The 26,410-nt window shown below is 41.4% G+C and overlaps 1 protein-coding gene across 1 annotated transcript; it reads right to left on the bottom strand.

Annotated features, from left to right (window-relative positions):
• Nucleotides 1–31: 31 nt before the first annotated feature.
• Nucleotides 32–26,410, bottom strand: LOC310842808 (uncharacterized protein). The gene is made up of 17 exons (XM_083734947.1): nucleotides 25,648–26,410; nucleotides 22,921–23,081; nucleotides 21,934–21,958; nucleotides 21,740–21,853; nucleotides 21,411–21,551; nucleotides 19,730–19,836; nucleotides 18,055–18,175; nucleotides 16,280–16,858; nucleotides 16,161–16,175; nucleotides 14,921–15,250; nucleotides 11,552–11,712; nucleotides 9,124–9,148; nucleotides 7,854–7,967; nucleotides 5,451–5,582; nucleotides 3,219–3,433; nucleotides 2,230–2,347; nucleotides 32–1,174 (listed from the first exon to the last, which is right to left on the bottom strand). The coding sequence occupies exons 1-17, from the start codon at nucleotides 25,802–25,804 to the stop codon at nucleotides 627–629; spliced, it is 3,063 nt and encodes a 1,020-aa protein (XP_083591073.1). The 5' UTR covers nucleotides 25,805–26,410; the 3' UTR covers nucleotides 32–626.

Genomic DNA, 26,410 nt, shown 5'->3' with positions numbered 1-26,410 from the left:
ATGTATAACAACATAGCGTTTTCCCATCAGATAAACGTTAACACTTTCTTTTATTATGGCATTATAGGGACGGGGGAAGAAATTCAGTTCAGTTAGCATTTAAAGGCTAACACGGAATTTGTGCTTCTATAAAGAATACATGAAGCAAAACATCCTTCAAAACTAGCACTTCTCCGAATTTTGCAATCCAGTTCTCCAGACAAGTAAATGTGCACAAAAATGCATGTACTAGGTGGGCACAGAGTACATATAAATGAAAATAACATACAAGAATGCATTGCATTAGGCAAAACTACATACTATATTGATCTTTCTTGTTCTGGAAGAACACCTGAACAAGGCTTTTGAAATGAAGAGGCCATTAAAGTAACATAGTGTAAGTCATGCCTCAGCAAGCTAGTGCCCTCGGGATGTTTTGTACTACAATTCCCATCAATGCCAACCAGCATAGCTGTGCTGGCTGAGGCTGATGGGAGTTATAGTCCAAAAATAATCCTGGTTGGCAGAGGCTGGTTTAAGTCCTAGGCAAAGCGACCTATTTAATTCACCCGTGGAAATGCCTGTGTGAATCACGACAATAAACCATGATCAGGGAGACAATGGTTGTCCTCTCACGCTCCACCGTGTTACAGCTTTGGACGCATTATTCTCCTCAGCCAACCTATGAATCTCGACACCTTGGTATAAATCCCATATTTTCCCTCCCTTGCACACCCTTCCCCCCAGCTGATTACACCAGTCACAAAATAAGTGTCCCAGTATTGAGTGACATGTGGTCCTCCGCTGTCTCCCTGACATGCATCTTGGGCTACGGTATGGTAACCAGCACAGAACATATTTTCAGTGATCGGGAAATTGCTGGACAGCTTGCAGATATGCCTCTCGACATAGGGGACATCAATTTTTTTGAGCGTGGCAGATACTCGGCCTCTTTCGTGGAGGCGACCAAAGCCACTGATCATACCCTTTCCTGCTCTCATCAGCACTTGATTTGCAAAGTCGGCAGTGGGAAGGCATGCAGGGATCACGTTTTCAGAAAACTGGATGGGGGTCTTCAGCTGAATGAGGGCTATATCGTAATCATAGGTTGCCAAAACAAATTTTTGATGTACGTATATCTTCTCCACTGTATGAACAGTCCCTGTTCTTGCACTCACTGTTGTGTTCACTTCCCCTGCGTGAGAACAACACAGTATAATTATTACGTGATATAAATATGAGGTGCATTGGTATTCAAAATGGGTGGTGTTGTTAATAATCTCTCCCCCCCCCAGTTAGAATATAATAAAAACAACAACACTTGTCCATGACATTTGATCCAGAATAAATACAAAACTTGCCGATCTTTTCCCAACTCATCCAGTCCTTGCTCACAAAAGTATGTCTTTCCACCCTCCCAGAACCCCAACCTCTGGATGTATAATGATAATAATTCTGACACCTATTATTTGACACCTGATAATACGTTTAACCGAATTAACAAATAGATTTTTAAAAAATTCAATGGAAGAAAGAACGAAGTACAGAGAAGGGGGATGAAAACGGCAATATTTTCTGAGATTCTGTGGCAGCTGCCAGAGGTAAAGCAAGGGTTGCGCAAGTATCTTCAAGATGAACTGCATTTCCTCTAAGCCTGCATACATACTATACACTTCCTATCTGAAGGACATTTGAAGCGCATTCTTTTATTCAAAGAATTCTGGGAACTGCAGTAGTCTGCTACTGGGAATATTTCTGGGACTAATCTTCCCACTACACATAGCGAGGGCAGCTTATTTCAGGAGTCACAAAAAGGTTGGAAACCGAAGGCAATTTGTTATTGTTGCATTTTTCCTGCCAGGAAAGGGAGGAAATACTTGTGGGATTTGCTCTCATCAGGTGACAGAATAATTTGTCCAGCTTGGGTATTATGCACCTCGATATATGTGTGTGTGCGCACACTCACCATTTGCAGCTCTGACTCACAGTTCATACCCAATTCATTCACACCCACCTGCCCACTTCTGATTTATTCTTTTAAAAATCCCACATGAGATCAGTAACACACACACACACACAACCACAGCTCACAGCCAAAGGCTTATTTACAAAACATGAATGTTGGTGAGATATTGAGTAAAATACTAAAAACTATTAAAACTAAAAACCTCTGTGTACCTCACCTACCAATTTATTTATTTTTTACAATTTAGCGTCTTTGAATAGGTGACAAAAATCAAAAATACCCACCAACAACAACTTTCAGCGTTTTTGTCTGATTTATACAATGAGCCGCGGTAAGCACATACATTGGGCTCAAAATGGTGCCTCCACAAAACCCTTCTCCTGCATCATCTATCAGAAGTGCCTGAAAAAAGAAGCAGGTACAAAAATCAGGATTGTGCGAGTAAGTAGCTTTTTTTCCTGAGGGAGAAATGACATCGTAGGATGTATTGAGTCTTCTTTCTAGAACACCTGTAAGAATCAAAATAAGGCAGAGCCAAATTGGGGGGGGGGGACGGACAAATTAGGACATACAAAGACAGGGAATAAAAGAAAAGAGCAGATTTACAAAAGCAACTTTTAAGTGCTTGAGTGGTGCATTTCTATCGGGGGTTTAATGAGAAGAAGGGCCAGATCTACCATTAGGCAGAATGAGGCAGCTTTCTCAGGCAGCAGGGGAAAGCTAAGGGGCAAGGAGTGGGAAAAGTTGTGAGGGCCATACAGCCTGGCCTGAGCCCCATACTTCAGCCTGCTGCCTGCAGGTGTAGCGACGAACTCTGCCCCATCAACTAAGGCTGAAGTAAGAGTTTATGAACAGAGAATGGAAGAGATGCCATCTTGCCCTTTGCCTCAGGCAGCAAAATGCCTTGATGGGAAGAGCCCAGGGTTGGTTAAGGAATCGCCAAACTTCAATTCCAAAAGAGATTCGGTCAGGATGGAACATGAGCTACATAGTCTACTTCAGAATCTGAAGTCCTGTGGGTAACCTGATGAGGCTGAAGGTTGCAGGCCCATAGCCCTGAATCTCTTATTGTAAAAGCTATTTATTGCCTTAAGAAAATAAATTTAAAAACAGGTAATCCAGCCAGCCACAGCCTGGAGTGGGGACCCTTGCTATTCCCCACTTGAATACAATATGGGAGCAGTTAAAAATGATAGAATCAGTGTCCACTGTTAAATATGGATAGCAAGCGAGTATATAATATTTATACAAGATACATGACAGAGTAACTTACCTGCCAAGGACACTGGCCCAGTTTACAGTCCTCTCCATTAACTATTCTGACACCACGGTCCTCGTCAGGATCTTCTTCGACCCCATACAATGGCTCTTCATCTTGGGGATCAGGGCTTGGGAAAATCTGTGTGTCATTATAATCCAACTCTTCTAAATAACTTGCCTCTCTCTTTGCCACCTTCTTTTTCTGAATCCGACCACATGGATATGGAACTGAAAAACCGGCATTTTAAATTAGACAACACAACCAAGCCAACTTGCGCCAATGAAACAAAAAAGTCAATCTTTTAAAATATGCCTTTTCCTTCGGAAGGCTGAAATATTCTTTTTATTATTATATTTATTTATGTCCTGCCTTTTTCCCTGATGATACTCAAGACAGCTTACAGATAAAAATAAGAACCACTAAAACCATAGAAAAAATAATTAAAAATTAGAATCCATAGAATTAAATCTCTCCCTCTCTCCCCCCCTCCCATCTATTAATTTTTTACAAAAAAAAGCACGGCACAAGGCCCCTCATTAAAAGCAGCCAGTTTCCAAAGGCTGTTGGAACATGAATGCTTTCACCTGTTTCACAAGGAGGGAGCCAGTCCAGCTTCTCTAGGGAAGGAATTCCAAAGTTTGGGAGCAGCCACCGAAAAGGCCCTGTCCAACATCCCTACCAAGCATATCTGTGAGGGTGGTGGGAGCTAGAGAAGGGCCTCTCCCAAAGATCTCAAAGCCCAAGCAGGTTCGTATAAGTCCTTCAGACAGCTTTGACCGAAAGCTGTTTAGGGCTTTCTTAGCCATAACTAACACTTTGAATTGTGCCCAGAAACAGATTAGTAGCCAGTGGAGCTGTTTGAAAAAGGGAGTCATATGCTCCCTGTAACCAGCCCTGGGTCAAGAAACTGGCTCCAGATGTGACTCGGATCCAGGAAGATGAAAGGTGGACAAAGTAGGTAAAGAAGGGAAGTCAGAAGACAAAGACCCATTGAACTCAATGGAGCATTATTTTTGAATAAACATTCATAAGAGTGCCTTACCAACCTATGATTACTTAATTTTCCTGTGACCAACTATCTTTTCATTGCACCTTTCAAATATGATGAAATTTAAAAAGCACAGAGGAAAGACATAGGTCACCTTAAAAGGAAAATATCAGCTAAAGGACCTTCAGATTTAATAGTCAAATCAAATTCTTTTTGACCCTTAAACCACATCAGAATCTGTGCACTCATAGTTAGAAACAAACTACAGTGGTACCTCGGGTTAAGAACTTAATTCCTTCTGGAGGTCCGTTCTTAACCTGAAACTGTTCTTGAGGTACCACTTTAGCTAATGAGGCCTCCTGCTGCTGCCACACAATTTCTTTTCTCATCCTGAAGCAAAGTTCTTAACCTGAGGTACTATTTCTAGGTTAGCAGAGTCTGTAACCTGAAGCGTCTGTAACCTGAAGCGTCTGTAACCTGAAGTGTCTGTAACCCGAGGTACCACTGTATATATCAATAATAAAGGATGTAGAACACAAAGTGTAGATAGAAGTATTTTGTGGTTTTATATTATGATTTTATCCTGTGAGCTGCCCTTAGACCTGCGGGCATAGGGCAGTATATAAATCAAATCAAATCAAATTGAAATAAATAAATGTGGAACATCACAGAGGTTTAGATATGAAATTGGGGTTTAACTTTAAAATGCATCTTTTGTGGCTAATGGTAACTAATTCTTTAAAAAAACAAACACTGATATTGTTGGGTGAGGAAAAAACGAGGGGGGGAAATAGTCCCTCCAATATCTGTCTTAACATATATATTTTTGGGTACTATGATTTATTTTAAGGTAGAAGTCAAAATAACGAATTCTATGGATGCTTCTGAATGGCTATTTATTGTGATATGGGTGCTCTTCGTGCATGCAGGACTTTAATTTTGCAGTAGCCAGAAAACGTTGTCAGCATCAATATGCCAGCCCATATCCCTCTTCCTCTGCTTTCACTTATTTTGTGAATAGAAGACACAACAACTTTAGACGGCGGAAGAATCCTGAAATTTATGGATTTATTTCAGAACATGAAGAGAAAAAATGGAGATAAGAAAGTTTGAAAATATCCTTGTAAAAAGGGGAAAAGCAAATTCAAAATTAAATTGTTGGTAGCATTAAAAAAGACAATGCATTAAAAATGCACCCCCAAAATAAGAATATATAATTATAACAAGTTGCTTCAACCAAACAAATGGCTTCATACCTGTAGGAATGCAGGATTGTCCATTGTTTTCCAGAATATATCCATTGGCACAAAAGCATTCAATATTGTTTTCTACAAGCTTGCAGAACTGCTTACAGCCACCATTCTGCACTTTGCAGGATCTTTGTATGACTGTATAAAAGACAAATACATGAGTGCTGAAGAATAAATTAACACACATTCTTCAGGCAATGGTTAAAATGTTACTTAGAGCCAGAGCCATTTTCCTCTAGGTTGCAAATTCTTCAAGGCATTTTTTTTTTTTTTTGCACTGGGTTATATTTGTGTTCTCTACTGTATAAGCTAAAGGTCTATCAATGGACAAATGGGGCAATTGTTGAGGGTCACTGAAAAACCAACTGCTTTTCAGGAAAATTGGTTTGTAGTCTAGCCATTTCATGACCGCAAGCCTGAGCATAACGTCCTCCAAGACGTAGCAGCAATTTTGAAAACTGTGTGCTTTGCTCCAGTGGGAGAAACAAAACAGGAAGCCTCGTTTATGTTTGAACCAGAAATCATGGTTTGTTGTTCCCTAACAAGCCACGATCAGCAAGCCAACAAAAGAACAACAAATCGCGGTCAGGACTGGCTAGCTATCGTGGTTTGCTAGGGAGAAAGAAACCACAATCCCTGGAGGAGTGGGGTAGTAACAATTTGGCAGGAATTGCTCATTCACAATAAAACACAATAAGCCAGATAGTCAAGCTACCATTATGAGCAAATGCAACCATTGTGTGGATACCATAAATGCATAGGGACATAAGAATCAAACCTGCTGGATCAGACCAGCATCTTATTCTCAGTGATCAGCAAGATGGCCATGAGAAGCATTCTTAAATACTTATCTAATACATATGGGAATCCTGTTTTGCTCAAGTTACATTTAAAGAGGAACTTTTTCTTCAGCCCTGCAGTCTGATGTATAAGCTCTCCCCTCCATAGGATCTCACCGTAGGGAACATTTAAAAGGATCAGGGAACTGAAATGATAGGTGATGTCTGCCTCTAGTTCCCAGCTGGTGCTGTGCAGCATATTATTTATGTGGGTGGGTGGGGTAAAGGTAAAGGGACCCCTGACCATTAGGTCCAGTTGTGGCTGACTCTAGGGTTGCAGCGCTCATCTCGCTTTACTGGCCGAGGGAGCCAGTGTACAGCTTCCGGGTCATGTGGCCAGCATGACTAAACCACTTCTGGCGAACCAGAGCAGCGCACGGAAACACCCTTTACCTTCCCGCCGGAGCAGTACCTATTTATCTACTTGCACTTTGATGTGCTTTTGAACTGCTAGGTTGGCAGGAGCAGGGACTGAGCAATGGGAGCTCACCCCTTCGCGGGGATTCAAACCGCAAACCTTCTGATCGGCAAGCCCTAGGTTCTGTGGTTTAACCCACAGCGCCACCTGCGTCCCTAGGTGGAGGGAGAGTCCCCTAAACCAATAAATTAATAAATGGTAAGATTTTGGGATATGAAGGGATGAATACAAGCTGCAGAGTAAATCCTGGCCTAGCCTATGCAAAAGGACCTGGCCAAGCATGGGCTGTTACAAAACAATGTAGAGCCACTGAGGGCTATTGGCAATGCAAGAGAACTGTCAGGGGTGCCAACATGAATAAAATATTGTTGGGGCCTGGGTAAGCCTTGCCCCACATAATCTATCACATGACGCAGTGCACACACAGCATTTGATGAACAAAGTCCACCAACTTTGTGAGGCTCAAGTCCCCACGAACTCCAGGAGTTGGCTCCTAATTTCCCAGTGTGAAGAGAGACAAGTTGCCGGGGTAACTAGATGTAATGAGACAGGAAGAGTTTAGGGGCCTTTCACAAAGCTTGGAATAGCTGAAAAATGCAGGACGATTTAGGTTGGCTGGCTGGGAGAGATGCCTTGGACTCGAATACTATACTGTTGTGAGGGACAAGTGCCTCTTGAGATGAACATGCTGTAAGATCTGTAGTTCCTCCACCTAAATTCATGTGTAAATATGTGAATAAATCCTATTTCTTAAAGCTACGACAGCCTCTGCCATGTCTTCAGTTCTCCAAAGGAACACAGACTCTGGTCGAGGACAAAGACCACAGTTCGGCAGGGATTGGGGTGGCCTGTTAAAAATGGGATCTGTGTTTCATGAAGAGAAGGCCTGGGAGCAACGTGCACCTGAAGTAGAAAATGGAGGGAGGAAGACCAACAACCTTCGAGCCGGAAGGAAAACTAGCAGAGACAGAGAAAGAGAAATGGCATTGGCAGTTCCCACATTCATAACAACATATTTAGAAATGCTGTTCCGTATCGTCTCAGCCTAGGGTGTTTGTATGAAGCTGTATGGAGCCCACCGCCAGAGAACGTAGTGAAATAAACCAACAAATAAGAGAGCCACTGCTATTTTGCAACTGAAACACAACTTACCACTATCACAGTTCGGCCCATCATAGCCATCCAAACATGTGCAGGTATATTTATTAATGCCATCTTTGCACGTTCCACGGTCATGGCAAGGGTTTGAAGCACACTGGTCCCCATCTAGCATTTGGAAAATATATATATATATATATTTGTAATATAATTTCTTGTTATCCAAGGTATTAATGAATGTGTTAAGAATGAAAATATGAGGTTACCCGGTGTCACTTTTAATACTGGCTCTCCAAAGTTCATCTAGTCCAACTTCCTGTCAACACAGGGCATCTACCACTATGATGTCCCTGAAAGGTGGCCAGTCAGCCTCTGCTTTGAAACCTCTTACAAAGGAGAGTCCACCAGCTTCTAAGGTGGTCTGCTCCACTGTTGCTACAGCTCCTGTGCCTAAATCCTGCTCATTATATTGAAGTAAGTTCCACTGAAATTAATAGAACTTGCTATTGGACTGGGGTCTTATAAGCACACTTATTGTCGATGTGTAGGACATATAGATTAAGAGCTAACGGTTCAGCTTTCATTCCTATTGCAAAATGCTGATCATAAGTTCTTGAAACAGCTGCTCACAGCTCTAAGAGTTGCTGCCATCCTTTGAAAATAGGAAGCCACCTTTGCAAATGTGGATTGTAATCCCTTGTTTGCTTTAGCTCTCTCACTCTCACCCCCACCAAAATTTAAAACTCTTCCAGCAGGCCTTGCTTCTATTGTTTCAAATGCCATATATATATTGTTTCAAATGCCATATATATTCTATTGTTTCAAATGCCATATATATATATATATATATATATATATATATATATATTTGCTTTCGTTATTATATATGTTGAAGGCACCAATCAGTCAATATGTGGCATAGGGTCTTCCTTTATCAGTTTTATGCAGCCATGGGAGAGTGGAAACACACAATTTAGCATCTCTGAACATGTTTTCTACTAAGATACAGGCTGGGGAGCATTAAAACATGGAGCTATAATTCCTTTGTCACAATCAAAGTAGTTCACAATAACTTGGAGCAACTAAAAACTGTTCCAGCTAAAAAAATGCAATTGAATCTGAAATAAATGAATAAATAAATAAAGTATATCCCATGTTAGTTATACTGTGAGTAGACTCATAGAAGTCAAGCAACTCAAATCTACTTGGATTATTGCCTTAGTTGGATATTACCCAATGAAACAACTAATTTATTTCTTATCTAATACATATCAACAGTATTTTAAAGAAATATTTGGTTGAAAAAAACAGACGCATCTCTTACCTACATACACATTCCAGAACTCCTCCTAATAAGAAAACAGCAGATTTTATTTACAACAATATAGCAGTTCTTCCAGCAGCAGCAGCAGCAGCAGCAGCTCTTCCCATAATCTGGCCATGTTAGAGCTCCAATGCCTTACTTCACTCTAGCTGTGACCACTGTCCCAGAAGCACAGGTGTACCTGTTACTTTGGATCCTTACTCACCCCAATGAGATAGTCTTCAAACAGACTCAGCAGAACCCATCAAGAAATGTAGACCCACTTGTTCATATTCAATGGGCAGCAGTGCCGCTTTTGTGATCCACCTTAGGTCAGGCTGTGACCCAACTGAGGACCAGTATAGACAGGCCAACAGTATAGACAGAGTATGCCAATTAAGGACATATTTCAGTCCTCTGCCAACTTCTGCTACAGCCTGCCGCCTAGCATAATGGAAACTGCTTAAGCCACCTGAACTGATCTAGCAAACAGTACTAACGTTGTGTTGTAATGTAACCCACCTTGGGACCTTAGGTGGGAGGGCGGGTAGATTAAGAAGAATACTGTGTCAAGTATCAGCAAGAGCTGTGCATATATTCACAACTTCAAACAGATCTGGGATTATTTGCAAAAAATAATTGCATTTGGTTTAATAGTAGCAATTGACTGCCATTACCAAATACAAAAAAAAAGAAGCATTAGCTAACTGAGAGACAATATTGCACTACCTGGACTAAGGCAACTTGAGGGAGGGTTGCTATTTCAGAGTTCCCCCTTTATCACTTGCAGATTCCCCCCTTTCCTACCTGTGGAATTTATTTATTACCTTTATTCTTGTCTTTCTGGCTTGTTGAGCAGATGGCCATAATTTATGATAGGTAAGGGTGAAACAGACCACTCATGAAAGAATCTGAGAATTATAAGGGGTTGGAATTAAATAAATGGCTTCTGGCCATTCAGTGCGTTGAACAAAATATTTGAGTTTATTATGAAGTGTGAGAGGAGCATAAAGTGTTAGAGGGGAAGAAGAGAAATGCAATGTAAAGGTGTGGATTGATGCTTTTCTTTTTTCCCTCTTTTGATAAGCAGAAAACCTTTCTTCCAATGCTATGATTCTAGTTTCATAGTAAAATTGGCACGTAAATAAACAAGATGATGTGTTGCAAGAAAGAAGGTAGCTGCTGTATTGTTAATTTTGTTTCATCACTGTAATGTTTGTAACACTCTAATATTTCTAATAGGTATGCCACATCAGTGTTAAGTTCCTGTTTTTCTTAACTCACCATAGCTTCTATGCCTGAAGTGTCCTTAATACCTTGTTACCTACACTGTTAACATTCTTAATATTTCTAATGATTTTATGTTTTTGGTCTTGACCGTTCTATATCTTATGAACAACCACTGTATCTCAGATCTTTTTGTACAGTAATAAAAATAATAGAAATATGTTAATAAAATATTAATAAAGGAATCAGCTGCTGCACACATATATGTAAGCATGGGAAACGTATCATTTAAGATGCAATATAAAAACAGGGCCAACCACACACTACTGAGTGCACCTTCACAACAGAGATGTCAGAGTGGTATTAATCAACAGTCTTGTCCCTTCCTGCTTGTCCACTCCCTTTTTCATTACTATTACCCACAATTCCCCCCTCCTCTGCTTTGTCTAGGACAGGGATGGGGAGCCTGCAGAATGATGTCAATGGACTACAATTCCCATCATCTCTTACCATTGACATTGCTGGCTGGGACTAATGGGAGTTGGATTCCAACAACGTCTGTACAGTCACAGATTCCTCATTCCTGGCTTAGGGAGAGAGATATGGAGAGATATGGCTGGGTTCCAGTTTGTTCTCCAGCTGGAGGAAGAAATAGTAGGGAGGAAGAGGGGAAAATAGCACATGGAGAGAACACTAGGGTATTGCAGGAGTAAAAAGGTAAAGGGACCCCTGACCATTAGGTCCAGTCATGACTGACACTGGGGTTGTGGCACTCATCTCACTTTATTGGCCGAGGGAGCCAGCGTACAGCTTCCAGGTCATGTGGCCAGCATGACTAAGCCGCTTCTGGCGAACCAGAGCAGCGCATGGGAACACCGTTTACCTTCCCGCTGGAGTGGTACCTATTTATCTACTTGCACTTTGATGTGCTTTCGAACTGCTAGGTTGGCAGGAGCAGGGACCGAGCAACGGGAGCTCACCCCATCGCGGGGATTCGAACCGCCGACCTTCTGATCGGCAAGTCCTAGGCTCTGTGGTTTAACCCACAGCGCCACCCACGTCCTTTAGGAAGCTGTTAAATGCAGCTGACAGTTCCACTGTGAAGGCACGGCTGGTAGAACATAGCTGTCGGCCCTGCTTTGATCTTGCTCCAGAGGACAGAGGACAGAAAGCAGCAGTCATATGAAGGTAAAGCAAACACATAGGCCAGCTTTGTCCTTACAGTTTTCTCTTGGTTTTCAAAGGCTTCTCTGGCTTCTTCCTTGGAGCACCTCTCTTCCATGCACTCCCTTTCAATGTTTCCCTGCCTAAACTCCTCAAAAGGAGAATTGGCACGCTTTACTCGTTCCAAAAAATTGTTTGCCTTTTTATCCTGCAGAAACACTAAAGAAAAAACAGGAAAAAAACAACAACAACCAACACATGTCTCGTATGCAAATTTCAAAACACATTACGGAAAACTGTTTTGCATTTATAGATAAATGTTGCACATGGTTTCATGTCTCTGCTTGTGATAGAAAGCATACCGTGGTTCTTTCTCTGTCTCTTTCCGTCTCATGTGCATGTTGTATGAGGTAGCATCCACAGGGCAAGTGATTCAGTTCTTAGGCTAGACCGTCTGGCTATGGAGTGAAGATAAGCCACCCAGTGCTTGTGGTGGCTGCTGCTCCCTAGAGGAGGTTGACTTACTTTGCTTCCAGCCTTCTCATATTTCACTTGGGGGGGAAAGGAGAAAGCCACTCCCATTTTGCAGCTGAAAACAGCTAGCTCATCCTAAACCCAGCACACCCACTGCATTTCAAGTGGCATTTGCAATTGTTGTACACACCAGAGTGGGAGGAGGGAATGTATTCACTTGATGCACACTACCTGTTGGGTTTTTGCACCCCTTGCAACCCGCTCCCCGTCTGCGCATGTGCTGTAATCCCTGCACGAGCAATGGCTTTCTCAAATGCACACACTTCAGCTTAGCTGTGAAGTGAAATTGGCTTAAGTTTTCCTTTTGAATTGAAACTGGAAATTGAATTGAAAACACATCAAACAGCAGGACTGCTCAAGAACCTACAGGATAACTCTGCATGGCAGGTAACACCATGTGTACACGGATCAAAAAGGGAGGTGGTGTGGGTGCACTGGAACCAGAGGAAACAGCAATGTGTACACACCCACAGCAGTAAAGTCCCTCTGAAACCTCCCACAATTATTGGATGCTCTCTTTCCATACAGCATGGGGTGAAGAAACAGGTGGCATAATAGCCTGTAGTTGCAGGGTGGGTGGATAACACAGGCATCAGGAGACTTCCCTGGTCTATGTCTCAGGAATTCTAAAAATTCCTACTTAGACCACCATACTGGATTTCACTACATGCCACGAAGATGTGGAAGTAAAATCCACCATTCTGGGATTGCCACTCTGCACATCTTGTAAGCAGTCACTTTTCGCAGGCATCACCTTGTTGCTTTCAAAATTGCACACACTCCATCTTTTTTGTCATTTGCTCCTTTCAGGGTCTGTAGTCTGTTGATGCTCTGTTGACTCTCTCTCACCAACTCCCTGGGCTCTGCCTCTAAAGCCTGATGGCCAAACACAAAGCTCTGGCCTTATCTTTGGTTCTTCCTCTTTCCCCACCCCTCACCCCCCAAATCATTGCAGAAATCTACCGATTCATCTGCAAAATCTCAGCTAAAACCTCAGCTGCATGCTCTGGTCATCTCCCACTTTGACTGTTCCAGCTGTTTTCTCTGGCTTACACCTTTCATACCTTTTTCCTCTCAACTCTATCCCTCAATTTCCACTGCCCAAATTATTCACTTCTCCTATCACCCTGAAAATTCCTCCTCTGAAGTTTTCAATTGCATGGAGGAGGAAGCAGGTAGGTGAGGAAAGGCTTATTTTGCCTGCACATCTGCTGTTATGCTAATAATTATCAGCCACCTCCCCCAGCATTTAAGTTGCACATCAAGTGCAAAGCTGCACTTAACATCATGTTGTTTGGTCCCCTAAACTGGTGGCCATCACTACATCGTGTGTGGCAATGAATTCCATAATTTTAACTACCTGTGGTGTGAATAAATACTACCTTTTGCCTGACCTATTCCCTGCCAACCATTGAGGACTCCTGAGAAGAGGTTTATGAAGACCCAAAATGGGGCGGTATCATTTTTTCCACTAGATGCTATTGTTTCCGTGCCCCTAGTCCCATCGCATATCGGCCACTTCAGTTCCCATGGTAGCACATGAAGAAATACAGATCATCATTCGACTGGGCCGATTGCATGTGATATACACTATAATCCTAAGCAACCGTACTCAACAGTGGGTTACAGTTAAATTAACATGGCTTGCTTCCATGCCCAACCAAGTGTTTACTAACAGGGGGTTAACATTCATAAAGCCTATATTGCTTTTGCTGATGACATAAAAAGGAATTTAAAATACCAAAGCCAGCTACTTGTTTAAAAATATCGTTCCAGATTGCCAGTGGGGTCTTGTTATATTGTACGTGAAGTTTTTATGAAGTTATGCTGTTCATAGCAGCATTGGTGTGTTTGAGAGAACCTGAAGGAGCGTCTCCACCCCCATCATTCTGCCCGGACGGTGAGGTCCAGCGCCAAGGGCCTTCTGCCGGTTCCCTCATTGCGAGAAGCAAAGCTACAGGGAACCAGGCAGACGGCCTTCTCGGTAGTGGAACGCCCTCCCATCAGATGTCAAAGCGATAGACAATTACCTGACATTCAGAAAACATCCTAAGGCAGCCCTGTTCAGGGAAGTTTTTAATGTGTGACATTTTAATTTTTTTTTTATCTTTGTTGGAAGCCACCCAGAGTGGCTGGGGAAACCCAGCCAGATGGGCGGGGTACAAATAATAAATTATTATTATTATAAGCATATTAAATTTATTGCCACAACTTCATTGATCTGTGAAATGTTATGATACCCCCCCCCCCACAACTAAAACCAGGTGCATTTCTTCATTTCATAGAAACATTACTTCCAGTATCATTCTCACCGTTTCTTGTTTATTAACTCCTTCTGCGTCACACTTTTTATTTTTCTGGGAACAATATTAGATATATGTTTCTGCCTTCCTCATCAGAAACATTTATTTGCTATATAAAGGCTCTTTCCCTTGTCATGTACATCATTTTCTCTCCCATCACCCCTGTAGCTGAAAGAGAAGGTATTTTTACCATCTGACAGGCAGAACTGCATTCCAGGGTGCTTTCCCACACCATTTAAATCGCATTGAAAGCAACACTCCCCAAAAAAGAATTTTGGGAACTGTGGTTCCTCAATGCATCGTAGCTCTGTGATGGGTAATCTATAGTTTCCAGGATTATTTGGGGGGGGGGGAGTGCTTTAAAAGTATGGTGCATATGCAGCCTAGAAATTAATTCCCACACCATACACAGGCAAACAAGATGCATTATACTGTATAATATACTGAGACCCTTTCGGTGGAGAAGACTTCTCCTAATTTGTGGCCCTTACTTTTTTCCTACGCACAAAGGAAAAATAATAATTCTTATTCGAAATAAATGAAAGCAATTGCAAGGAGAGAGAGAGAGAAATTATTTAAGGCTCTCTTACCATTTCTTTCTGCCTTCAGGAAACTTGACAGAGAAGTGAGAATCAGAATGAGGAACAGCTGGCTAGCCATGATGCCTATCGGTGGAAAAACAACACACTGTTCTACTGCAGGGGCTAGTCGTGAATAAGGTTCAAACAGCACACTTCCTGTTGCTGGGCTGCACCTCTTATCACACATAACAAATGGGGTTGTGTTTGGATACGGAGTCTCCAAATTATTGTGCTGAATGATAAGACATCCTGGTCTTTTCCAAGTAAGGTCATAAGAGGCAGAATAAAGGCAAAGTGGTGCCCTGGATGCTTCAGAAAGCAGCTTCCCTTGCTTTTCTCCTCAGATATTTAGGCACACAGAGGAAGTGTGTCTGTAAGTCAAAAGCTGATTACATTTACGGAAATAAGCCCTCTGTTCACAAAAAAATTCAAAACAAATCCATTTGGGCAATTTGTTCCTAATGAAGTCTCTCCCCACCCCCTTTCCAAAAAACATTTTGTCATGGGTGTTCCTTTTGCAGTATCTGAACAAGAAAGTAAGAGGGAAGAAGTGAAATGCATATATTAGGGGTGAAGGTGCCTAGAAATGAATTACGTTAGTGAAAATAATATTCAAACATGCTTGCAAAAATGCGCACCTTAGGTCAAAACTGCACACGAAAGCTTGGTTACTAGGAGGTATTTGCACTAAAATGCTGAATAATTTTCTTTCTTTTTTTAAAATTGCAAGCTGTTGCAGAAATGTGGAGAACTGAATTTAAGATTGGAAAAGTAAGCAACCGGGAGAACCATAATTGACATATCCTTTCATCTGTATTCCTCATTGGGAAGGTGGTCCCAAGGTGATCCTCTGATCATTTTGGTTGCTCTTCTCTGTACCTTAAATCAGGTGCATGTGCATATTGGTTAACTCAGTCTACCCTACCTCACAGGGTTGTTAAAAGCGTAAGAGCAGGGATGGGAATGTACATAGAATTCACAAACCATGTAGAGAGAAAGGAACAAAGCCGAGACAGCATCCCCTATCACTTTAAATACTTTGCCTTATGCAAACTGAATTATGCGTGTCCACTCTCTTTTGTACTGAAACTTTTAAGAATGCAAGAATCAAATCAAATTCTTATTTTTCTTGTTGTAAGTGAAAAATGTTAAAGATTACACTACGATTATAAACAGTATATGAAGAATAAACTTGTGAAAATGAATAAAAGTAAGTGTTAATTCAGTATATAGCCTTTAATTGATATACGATGTTCGAAGAATGCTGAAAAACAAGTGTCAAAAAAAAACCCAAGAAAAGTGCTAATGAAAGCTGCAATGCTGTATACATTTATCTGTGATTAAATCCCATTGAACTCAATAGGCCTTAATTCTGAGAGGGTGTAAGTACAACTGCAGTGCTAGAGGTATTCTGCATGTGATTGTTTAGCCACCCAATGTATTCTACCACATTGGTGTAAACTCCGTATGTTCCCATTGCCGCACAGCCTTTACCCCAGCTCACGATCCCTGTTAGAAACCACGTGTTCCTGTACTCAGTGGCGTGAGGCCCACCACTGTCACCTTCACAAGAGTCTCGACTCCCATCAAGGTATCCTGCGCAGAACATGTTCTTTGTAATATTTAAGTTAGTGTGCTGAGCACATTCTTTCCTATGCATTTTGACGAGTCTCACTTGCATAAGTGTGGCTGACGTAGCCCCGCCTTCTAAGAGACGCCCCCATCCACTCACTGTAGAGTATTCAATGAAGCTCAGCACATCTGCAGCAAACCGCTGCTGAGGCAAACATATGGGCACCACGTAATCTGTGAAATTGACAGGTGTCGCTAACTGCAACAAGGCAATGTCATTTTCAACTTTTTTGGGAGAGTACTTTTCATGGATTATGATTTTAGCAACTCTTCTTTCCTGTTCACCTTCTTCTTCCTGGTCTATCCTGTATTTACCTGGAAAAGCAGGAACATTTGTTAAGTAACAGGTGTAAAATTTCTTAATAGCACAGATCTCAGAGTCGAGCCAGGTCTTTAGGCTCATCTTCAGAGAGGATTAATAGCACAAAGATTGTCCTTATTTTGGCGTCACACACTGGCAAAGTTAGGTTGTGCAATTATAGCTGATTGGGAGGTTTTGCATCAAAGAACCCACTTTCCCAAGACTGGACATTTTGTAAAGCAACAGGAAAATGTGCTGGAATGTGTGGAATAACATTAGTTTTGATGCATCATTATCATCATCCAATTTCCATGCAAACTAATCAAAATAATTTGTTATTATGCAGCCAACACTGTCTAATCTCCCTGGAAACAAATCAGGATGACCACTCAACAAACAGGTTGTCTGGAAGCACTGCATGGTCATTAATGGTTATATTTTTGATTATTTTCTTGTTACATGGCATAATAATTTCCCATTATTGAACCTCCAGCAGGTACTCTTCCCCAGAGCAATTATTTCCTTCCCTGGGACCTCATTCTCCCTGACAGCAGGGAGAATGTGACACATTCACTGTGGGAATGGGACACAGCTGTAACATCCCTGAAGGCCTTATCTGCCAGCTTCTCTGCATCTTTTAGCTTTTCCAGGTCTGCCACTTTGGTCTCAATGGAACAAATACATTCCCAGGGAGCCAGGAACCTTGATGCCCCTGCTGGCATTCTACCTGCATAATATTTTATTTAGTTTAAGCTACTTTACTGAGAGTTTGAATGCTATGTCAAAGAAAGGAAGGGCATAATGGAATGCCCTGGTCTCCTCACAGATGGATTCATATTACAGGCTGTGTTTCTAGAAGCGGAATGTGTCACACTGATCAGATTCCGATGTCCAATTATTTACGCTGACAGTCTTACATGATCTACATACCCAGTGATCCAGTTATTGGCCATTTGAGCTCCCTGCATGGCATAGAACTCAATAATGTTTGTTTGTTTGTTTGTTTGTTGTTTATTATTATTATTATTATTATTATTATTATTATTATTATTATCATCATCATCATCATCATCTTGTACCTCCTTCTCCACTTTACCAGGGAAGCTTGTTCCAGCTGTCCAACCATATGGATCAAGCTCTATGTAGTTTCAGCACAGCATAATTGCCAGCCTCTCGTTATCTTCTCAATTCCACTGAGGACTGTACTCACCCAGCTTTATCCTGAGTGCTTCGCGGCGTGTTTGTGAGAAGCAGTGGGCTGCAGTAACTACCCATGATGGAGCAATCAGAACACCTCCACACTTCTGCATTTGACCTTCTATCATGAGAGCCTGAAAATACAACAACCATCACTACAAAACCCTTTACAAGAAACATGATTTACTTGGCATTTATGAAGAAACTGTCAACACATCTACCGGTAATGTGTTCAACTGAATGGAATGGCTAGGTTGTTTAAATGACACTTAAAATTTTGGGGAACTGAAATAATCAGAAGGCTGGAGCAACTTCTCCAAATGAGGGAAAGTTACAATGTTTGTGGGAAACAAACAGATGAGAAGGAGGGGTGTGACTGACTACAAATGTATGTAAGGTGTGGAAAAAGTAGGGAGAAAGATGTTTCTATCTCTCTTTCTCTCATAATGCTAGAACCCTAGGAGCATCAAATTAAGTTGGATGGCAGGAGATTTAAGACAGGCAAGAAAATTAGTCCTTTAAAAACAGCTTTAAAGGGTGATTCAGCATAGTTAAACTACGGAATTTGCCAACAGAACATGTAGTGATGGCTACCAATTTAGGCATCTTTAAAATGAGATTAGACGAACTCCTGAAAGATAAATTGTGATAGCTATGTACTACCACCAGAATCACATGTTTTCAACACCTCTGAATACTAACTTGCTTGGAGATAACTGCAGGAGAACATCCTGTTGCTCTCATCTGTAGCTTGTGGGCTTTCAGGGGTATCTGGTCGGCCACTGCAGGAAATAGGATGCTGAAACTGACAGGCCTTGTTCTGACCCAGCAGGGCTCTTAGGTCCTTTTGGCCAAGGAGAGCACCTGAGATACCAAAGCAAAGGCAAGGGTCTAGGCATCCTAAGAGTGATTACAAAACTTAGTACGTAGGGGGAGAGCTGAGTGAACAGCATCTATGCCTGTCTTTTTTCTGCCCCCAGAGCTATTTGCAGCTTTGGACAGTGGGAGGCGAGAGGTGGTTTACACTGTGTAAAGGTGCCAAGTTAAGAATTCTTTCCCAGAGAACTACACACCAAATATCAAAAGCAAAACAAACAGCACACATATCTTTGGGTTTGACCTCCATTCAAGCACATTACACGTTAGGCTTTTCTGTTCCTGTGCAAAAAAAGCAAAAAATAAAATAAAAAAGCAAACTTGTGCTGGTTCTCCCTCAAGGTTGCGCTTCCCAACATTCAAAATACAACTTCTTGCTCATGTTTCTTACCCCTGCCCACACCTCATGAATAGGTGTGCTGTTTGACTGCTGTGCAAAGAATGTGTTGTTACTATTCCTATTATCAGTCTAATTTTTATAACTTTTTCAAAAATGATTTTTTTTTAGTATAAAGTATCAGTATAGGAATGGTTGTCTAGCCATTTAAAAAACAAGACAAGCTTCTCCTGTCTGCACTGAACACCTTGCAATGTTTTACCACTTTGTGAATGTTATGTTGGAGGTTTTGTTTGGATATTGTTTTGTCTCTTTTGAAATGTAGGGATCTGGCAGTTTTCTTTCCCACTAATGCACCGTGCAGTGTATGGAAAGTCAAGAGGAACCTGTTTGTGCCCCTCCCTCATTTCAGTGTTTCTGATGCAAAGATAGACAGACAGACAGAGAATTGTACTAAAGTTACTTGAAGACTCACCTGCCATGGGCATTCACCTTGAGGACAGGTATAACCACCTACAATTCTTCCCTGTCGGTCCTCCCTTTTTTTGGCCAGAAGTGGTATTTTCCCACAAGGATAATCAACTGCAAAAAGATGTAGCTTTTGTTATGCATGAAACATGATTATGAACCTTTCTCCACTTCTGGGTTCGGTCTGTATCACAAAATGCCAGTAAATAATATTTTGAAACATACAGTTGAGCTTTCAGACTATAATACTGTGACCATGTTTTTAAGCGCAACTTTCCAATCTTCTGTTATTAACTACTATGAAATACATGGGACGCGGGTGGCGCTGTGGGTTAAACCACTGTGCCGCTTCGGCTTGCCGACCGAAAGGTCGGTGGTTCGAATCCCTGCAACAGGGTGAGCTCCCGTTGTTCAGTCCCAGCTCCTGCCAACCTAGCAGTTCAAAAGCACACAGTGCAAGTAGATAAATAGGTACCGCTCCGGCAGGAAGGTAAACGGCGTTTCCGTGTGCTGCTCTGGTTTCATCAGAAGTGGCTTAGTTATGCTGGCCACATGACCCGGAAAAACTGTCTGCGGAAGCGGACAAATGCCAGCTCCCTTGGTCTGTAAAGCGAGATGAGCGCTGCAACCCCAGAGTCGTTCGCAACTGGAGTTAATGGTCAGGGGTTCCTTACCCTTTCCCTTTCCTATTAAAAAAGCTCATTCTCAGGTGGGAGTTTTGTATTGTGAAATCCTTTAAATCCACTGATTGAATGCATTGAAAGAGTGTGACATGCAATTCTTTTTTTAATTTCTGTGCCTCATTCTCAACAGGCTGTTACAGTCACATCTGGCCTAGTCAACAAACCAGTTAAGCGGGAGTAGTTGGACTGAAACTGATGCATATATCCCAGCAAAGTCACAATCTGCACTCCAGACACAAGTTCTGTACTGCTGCGGCATGACAGATATCCATGCAGTACAGTGGTACCTCGGGTTACATACGCTTCAGGTTACATATGCTTCAGGTTACAGACTCCGCTAACCCAGAAATAGTACCTCGGGTTAAGAACTTTGCTTCAGGATGAGAACAGAAATAGTGTTCTGCCGGCGCGACGGCAGCAGGAGGCCCCATTAGCTAAAGTGGTTAAAGCTAAAATTTCAGGTTAAGAACAGACCTCCAGAACGAATTAAGTTCTCAACCTGAGGTACCACTGTATAGTTACTGAAAATGGAGAACAGGACAGTAGAGCACCTGCCACGTTTAATCCCCAATATCTCCAGGAAGGAGAACGGCCCATCTGAAATCCTGGAGAGCTGCTGCCAGTCTGTGTGGACACTATTGAGCTATGTGAATCAATGGTCTGACTCAGCATAAAGCATTTTCCTTGCACTGCCAGTAGTTAGATCCTGGGAACAATGACGTTAAAATTGGTTTAGCTGGATTAGTATTTGAAGCCCTAAAGTAAATATTTCAGTTTGTAAACTAGTAAAGATACAACTGCTAAGTGGGAAAGAACAATTTTATCTGAATGGGGTATAGCAAGGAATCTTTTTTTCTGCCATCATATTTTAGCCTACCATTTTATTTTAAATTAAAATTGCAAGATTATTTTTTTTAAAAAGATTTTTAAATATTCTCTGGCATCTATCAGAACATGGATGTAACCTGAAATACAGCTGGTGTGGTGATGTGTTCTATACCTTACCTTCTGGGATACAAGATTCTTTATCACTTCCCAGCCTATATCCCTCTGCACAGAAACACTGTCGTACTGCATTTGGGATATCGATGCAATAATGCTCACAATTGCCGTTGTCATAAATGCACTTCAGTCTGGTTTCTGGGCCTAAATATATGAGAACATATTAATTCACCAAATGCCTTGCAAAAGACCTGCAGAATTATATTCTAAATGTTATAGAGATAGATAGATAGACAGATAGATAGATGATAGATAGATGATAGATGATAGATAGATAGATAGATAGATGATAGATAGATGATATAGATAGATGGATGATAGGAATATCTTACCAATTTCACAGTTTCTGCCCTCATAATCTTCAGGACAGTAACAATTGTACTTCTTGTACTCATCATGACAAGTCCCACCATTCTGACAAGGGTTGGAGTCACACTCATTAGCATCTATGAAAACACTCAGGTGTCAGCAAAAATTCTAGGAAGAGCTCCAATAGCAAATTTTCTTTTAGCATGAGTCGGCTTACCTGTGTATTGTTTCCAGAATTCCATCTGAGTAGAAAAGGACAGAGATACAGGAGAAATAATCAAAATGAGCATAAAAACGGCAATATCTAAGTAAAACAGCATCTACACTATACAGTAACAGTTTGGGAAAAGTCATCTACTAACCTTCAAAATACTAGTTTACTTCTGGGTTTACTTGTAACTTCCCTATTTTTGAACCAAGAATTGCTTCTTAAATTGGCTGATCCCACTCAGACACTCCCCAGTATCACAGATGGGGCTTTTCTGTCTGCTCTGTTAATTTCACCTGCAATAGGTTCTTTTTTGGTGATGCAAAAGCCAATTGGGCGTGTGTTCTTTCGCTTAATGTTTCACAAGGAAATTATAAATGCCGTGCCCAGTATTTCAAATTGAGTCCCATCAGATGCAACATAGGAAATGGTACGTTGAACACCACATGTTGTTCATGTACTGTACGTACATTTATTACATTTACGTGTGTTTGTACAAGAGATATGATGCACTTCAGAGATCTATCCCCAAGGCCTGGCAAAGACTGAAGAATCTCAGATCTATCAACTCCCACTAATGCATTTAAAACAAGTCATCTCCAAAACCAAACATCTCTCACCAAAGGCAGAACAGGCATTTTACCAGACACAAGAACCAGACTGAACCTTTTTGCTATTATACAGTATCAGAACTGGAAGATTCTCCTCCAAACAAGAAGTTGCAAATCACATTCAAATTGGCAAGCTACACTTTGTACTTGCAATCAGGGTCTGCAGTTCTGGTTTGGAGGGTGAGCACAACCCACAGTTTGCTGGTTTGGATTTGGGAGGGAATTGGAGTGAGCAAGGGGATTGGGGAGGAAAAGCATGAAGCCAGTGGCTCCTCATGTAATGTCAAACCATGGTTCAGTTTGTTATAAACCATTGATTCCAATACAGATTTGTCAAATGTCATCAAAATGGGAAGATGCCCTTCCATTACTTCACAATACTTACAGTCCTTTCACTATCTTTGTAGATTTCTCTGGCTTCCTCAAATGAACATTTCTCTTCCATGCATTCTCGTTCCAGCGATCCCGCTTTCAACTCTTCAAGTATGGTGTTGGCTCTCTTATTCCTTTGTAGCACACTGCTTGCTTCCTCATGCTTTAAGAAGACTTTAAAAACAAACCAAAAAATCATTGGCTTTCTGCCTCCGCAAACCACAGTTATTAGGGATATCTCCACAGATGAGAAAAGCAGGGAATGGAACTAAACTGAGATTACTGTATTTTATGTCCATTTTGGAGAGTATAAAATTCATTCTGTGGGGGGATTTTGTGTGGATCAGTGTCCCCTGGTCTCCAGGTTGCCGTTTCTCAGCTCAACAATTCCTTCTTGCCCTCATTTGCCTTCACTGCTATTTCACCTTACTGGTGGTAGCAACCCATATGACTTTTGTCAAGGGTATCATAAAGCTATGTTGGTAAACTGTGCTTTTTTTCCAAGACAAAAAGGTAGAGGCATGTTGAGGCTGCTCAGCTGAGGCAAGGGGAGCCTTCCATGCCTCAGATGAGCAGCTTAACGAGCCCCCACTGCGCCTCTCAGGCTCACGTGAGCCAGAGCATCTGGGGCTTGCTCAGCTGAAGCACAGCTTTCCCACATGTCAGCTGTTTGTTGGGGGGCTGAAGAGACTCAGAAAAGCCCTGCTACACCTCTGGTTCACAAGGAGACTGTTATGTGCTGAGTTGAATAGGATCCAAAATGCAGCAGTCTGATTGGTCCTAGAACAATAGGATTCAGAATTCAGCAGTCTGATTGGTCCGCAGGAGCCACCCAATCCAGCTCCAGGTGAAAGTGATTCCGCAACCTGATTGGCCTACAGGAGAATCCCAGAATTAGCCAATCGCGTGCGGCCCATTGTGTAAATAATGTATATAAAGCAGATATTTGGGGGGAACTTTCATTCCTCACTACTATGAGCTGAATAAAGAGCATGAAATCCACACTTGACTCCAAGTATATTTCAGAGATCTTCTCCGGATCCCTGCAGAGGATGTCCCTTTGGGCTCCTTGTGAGCCAGAGGCACAGCAGGGCTTTGATGAGGATGGTCTGGTCTCTCTCCTGACTGTTGGGGGCATTTTGACTGAAAAAAAGCCCTGCTCATACACATCATGTGATCACCACAACCAACCAGGAGAAACAGTTGTGAGGGGAAATGAGGCTGAGGGCAGTGTGGGTGAAATTTGTTTTGAGCAATTTCAAAATAAACATCAAAATTGAGGAATACTTAGCACAGTCCTAGTAGAAATGCTTCAAGCCAGAAAAATACTTCACTGTTCATTGTCTTATGGGGCATTGTAATTTTCTTTTGAGTTACAAAATAACCCTCTCTGTCCAGCCCACAGAGAAACTACTCCCCATCAGATCCAAACGCAGTTTCCAATGAAACATTCAAGAAATATAATTAAAATTAACAAAGTTGACTGCATGGCTCCTTGCATCCAAACAACTGTTAATTAAGAGGCATGTGCATCTTTGTGAGCATGCAATTTCCCCCCAAGTCTATCTTTTTAAGATTAGCTCCTCACTTGAGTGCAAGTGTTCAAATTTACTTCATTAATTCAAAGTCATGAATAGTGGGCTTAAATATAGTGGGGACTGATAGTTAAGTAAGTCATTCTCATAGTAGCCCCACCAAAATAAATGGACTTAAGTAAGTCAAGTCCCTGTATTTCAGTGGGTCTACTCTGAGCATGACTTGTCGGATACAACCCAGCATATCTATATTTCACAAGGTTTCTTTTTCTTTTCCCCCAAAACAAACATCTGTCTGACAAAGAATGTGCACTCTGAAAGCTGACTCTGTGTCAAATAACAAGCTGACTCTATAAAGAAATATTATTCCTGTTATGTTGCATTCAAATAGTTTAGTAACTAAATTGTATTTTTGGATTAAGCAAAAGAAACCCAGGAACAAATATTTACCATCTTTAGCTTTAGTCACATTTTATTCTTCCAGTAAAGAATAACTTAACCTCTATTTTCAATTGATGTGTATCACAAATAATACATAAGTTTGAATAGTTACAGATTATGATTGTAAAGAAGATTAGTCTATAGCTAGACTCACATATCACTTATTTGAGCCAACGTTCACACAACTTGTTTACTAATAATTCACAAAATGTAAAGAATCACAATTTTTTGTGATTATGGCCCTTCCTCTTTAGCTTTGTGAATGCCAGAAAATTTGCTCCCCCCCCAAAAAAAACTTTCAGTAATTTTGGTAAAATTACTGGTAAAATCCTGAATGTGGAGACAACACAGTGATATAGGTTTCTCTCTGCATTATATTATTCTACAGGTTCTGTTTAAACAAAACAATAACCAACAAAGAGAAAACTACATGGAAGCAATAATTGATAATGGTGGTTTTAGAAATACATAAAAAAGAGTTGGTCAGATTTGCTGCTTTTTTGACCTCTCAGTTTAAAACCTGGTTTTTGATCTATCTGTGAGGCACTGGGGAATTTGGTTAACCATTAAGCTTAGCAGCAGATTTTTCTAAATCATTATGGTAATCACATGAGAAGCTGTGTCACACAAAACAGTTTGGTTTTAGGAAGCTTTAGAAGCCTTTGAATCCTTTCTCAAAAATGCCCTGCACTTTCAATAAGAAAATTACAAGAAAAGGAAATATTTCAACTTTATACATTATGACAGTTTTTCGTGAGTCATACCTGCAGCCGGTGAAAGCGGATACACCAGGAAAAGGAAGAAAAACAGAATGCTGAAGTGACAGGAAATCATGATGAAACCAAAATGCTTGTGTCCCAAATTGTGTGCTGATATTTCAGCAAGATCACAGTGACCAAAGTTCTGCTGCAATTGCTCCATTCATAGGAGGGGGAACAGAAACACTGGAAGAGAGAAAACTGAAGCCGTAACAAACCAATTTTCATGGGTGGAAAGATGAACAAACAAGAAAGATCAGATTTAAGTTCAGTTATTTCAGTTTATACCAGGGGTGGGGGAACTTTTTTCAACCCAAGGGCCGCCGTCCCTCATCAGAAACCTCCTGAGGGCCACATGCTGGTGAAAAGTGGGGAGAGGGGCAAAGGTTGTGGAGCAACAGGTGTGACTCTTGCCTTTGCACACCAAAAAGCCAATATATTTCTACATATGCGAACAACCCACACGTATCTCTCATTCCTCCAAAAAGAGGTCTTGTCGTAGTTCAAGGACACATTCCAGCCAGAAAAAAAGCAGTTGAGGAGACTGCAGAGCCCGACCACTGAGGGTTTTCGTCTGGGAAAAGGGTGTGTGGATCGGGAAGGGGAATGAATGGCCTAAGAAGAAGGTTGAGGGCTGTGTCCTGGAAAGCTGCATTCAGCCTCTGACCATTAGTTTTCCTACCCCTGAGTAAAGGCCTGCTTTTCTACACAGTGTGAAAGCCAGCTGACAACAGAACCTGCGAAACACAATGAAGAAAATAAAAGTATC

This window comes from Podarcis gaigeae (assembly GCF_964106915.1).
Source record: "Podarcis gaigeae genome assembly, chromosome: 4".
NCBI lineage: Eukaryota > Metazoa > Chordata > Lepidosauria > Squamata > Lacertidae > Podarcis > Podarcis gaigeae.
The sequence above is the reverse complement of the archived record's forward strand: the minus strand, read 5'-3'. Positions and strand labels throughout refer to the sequence as shown.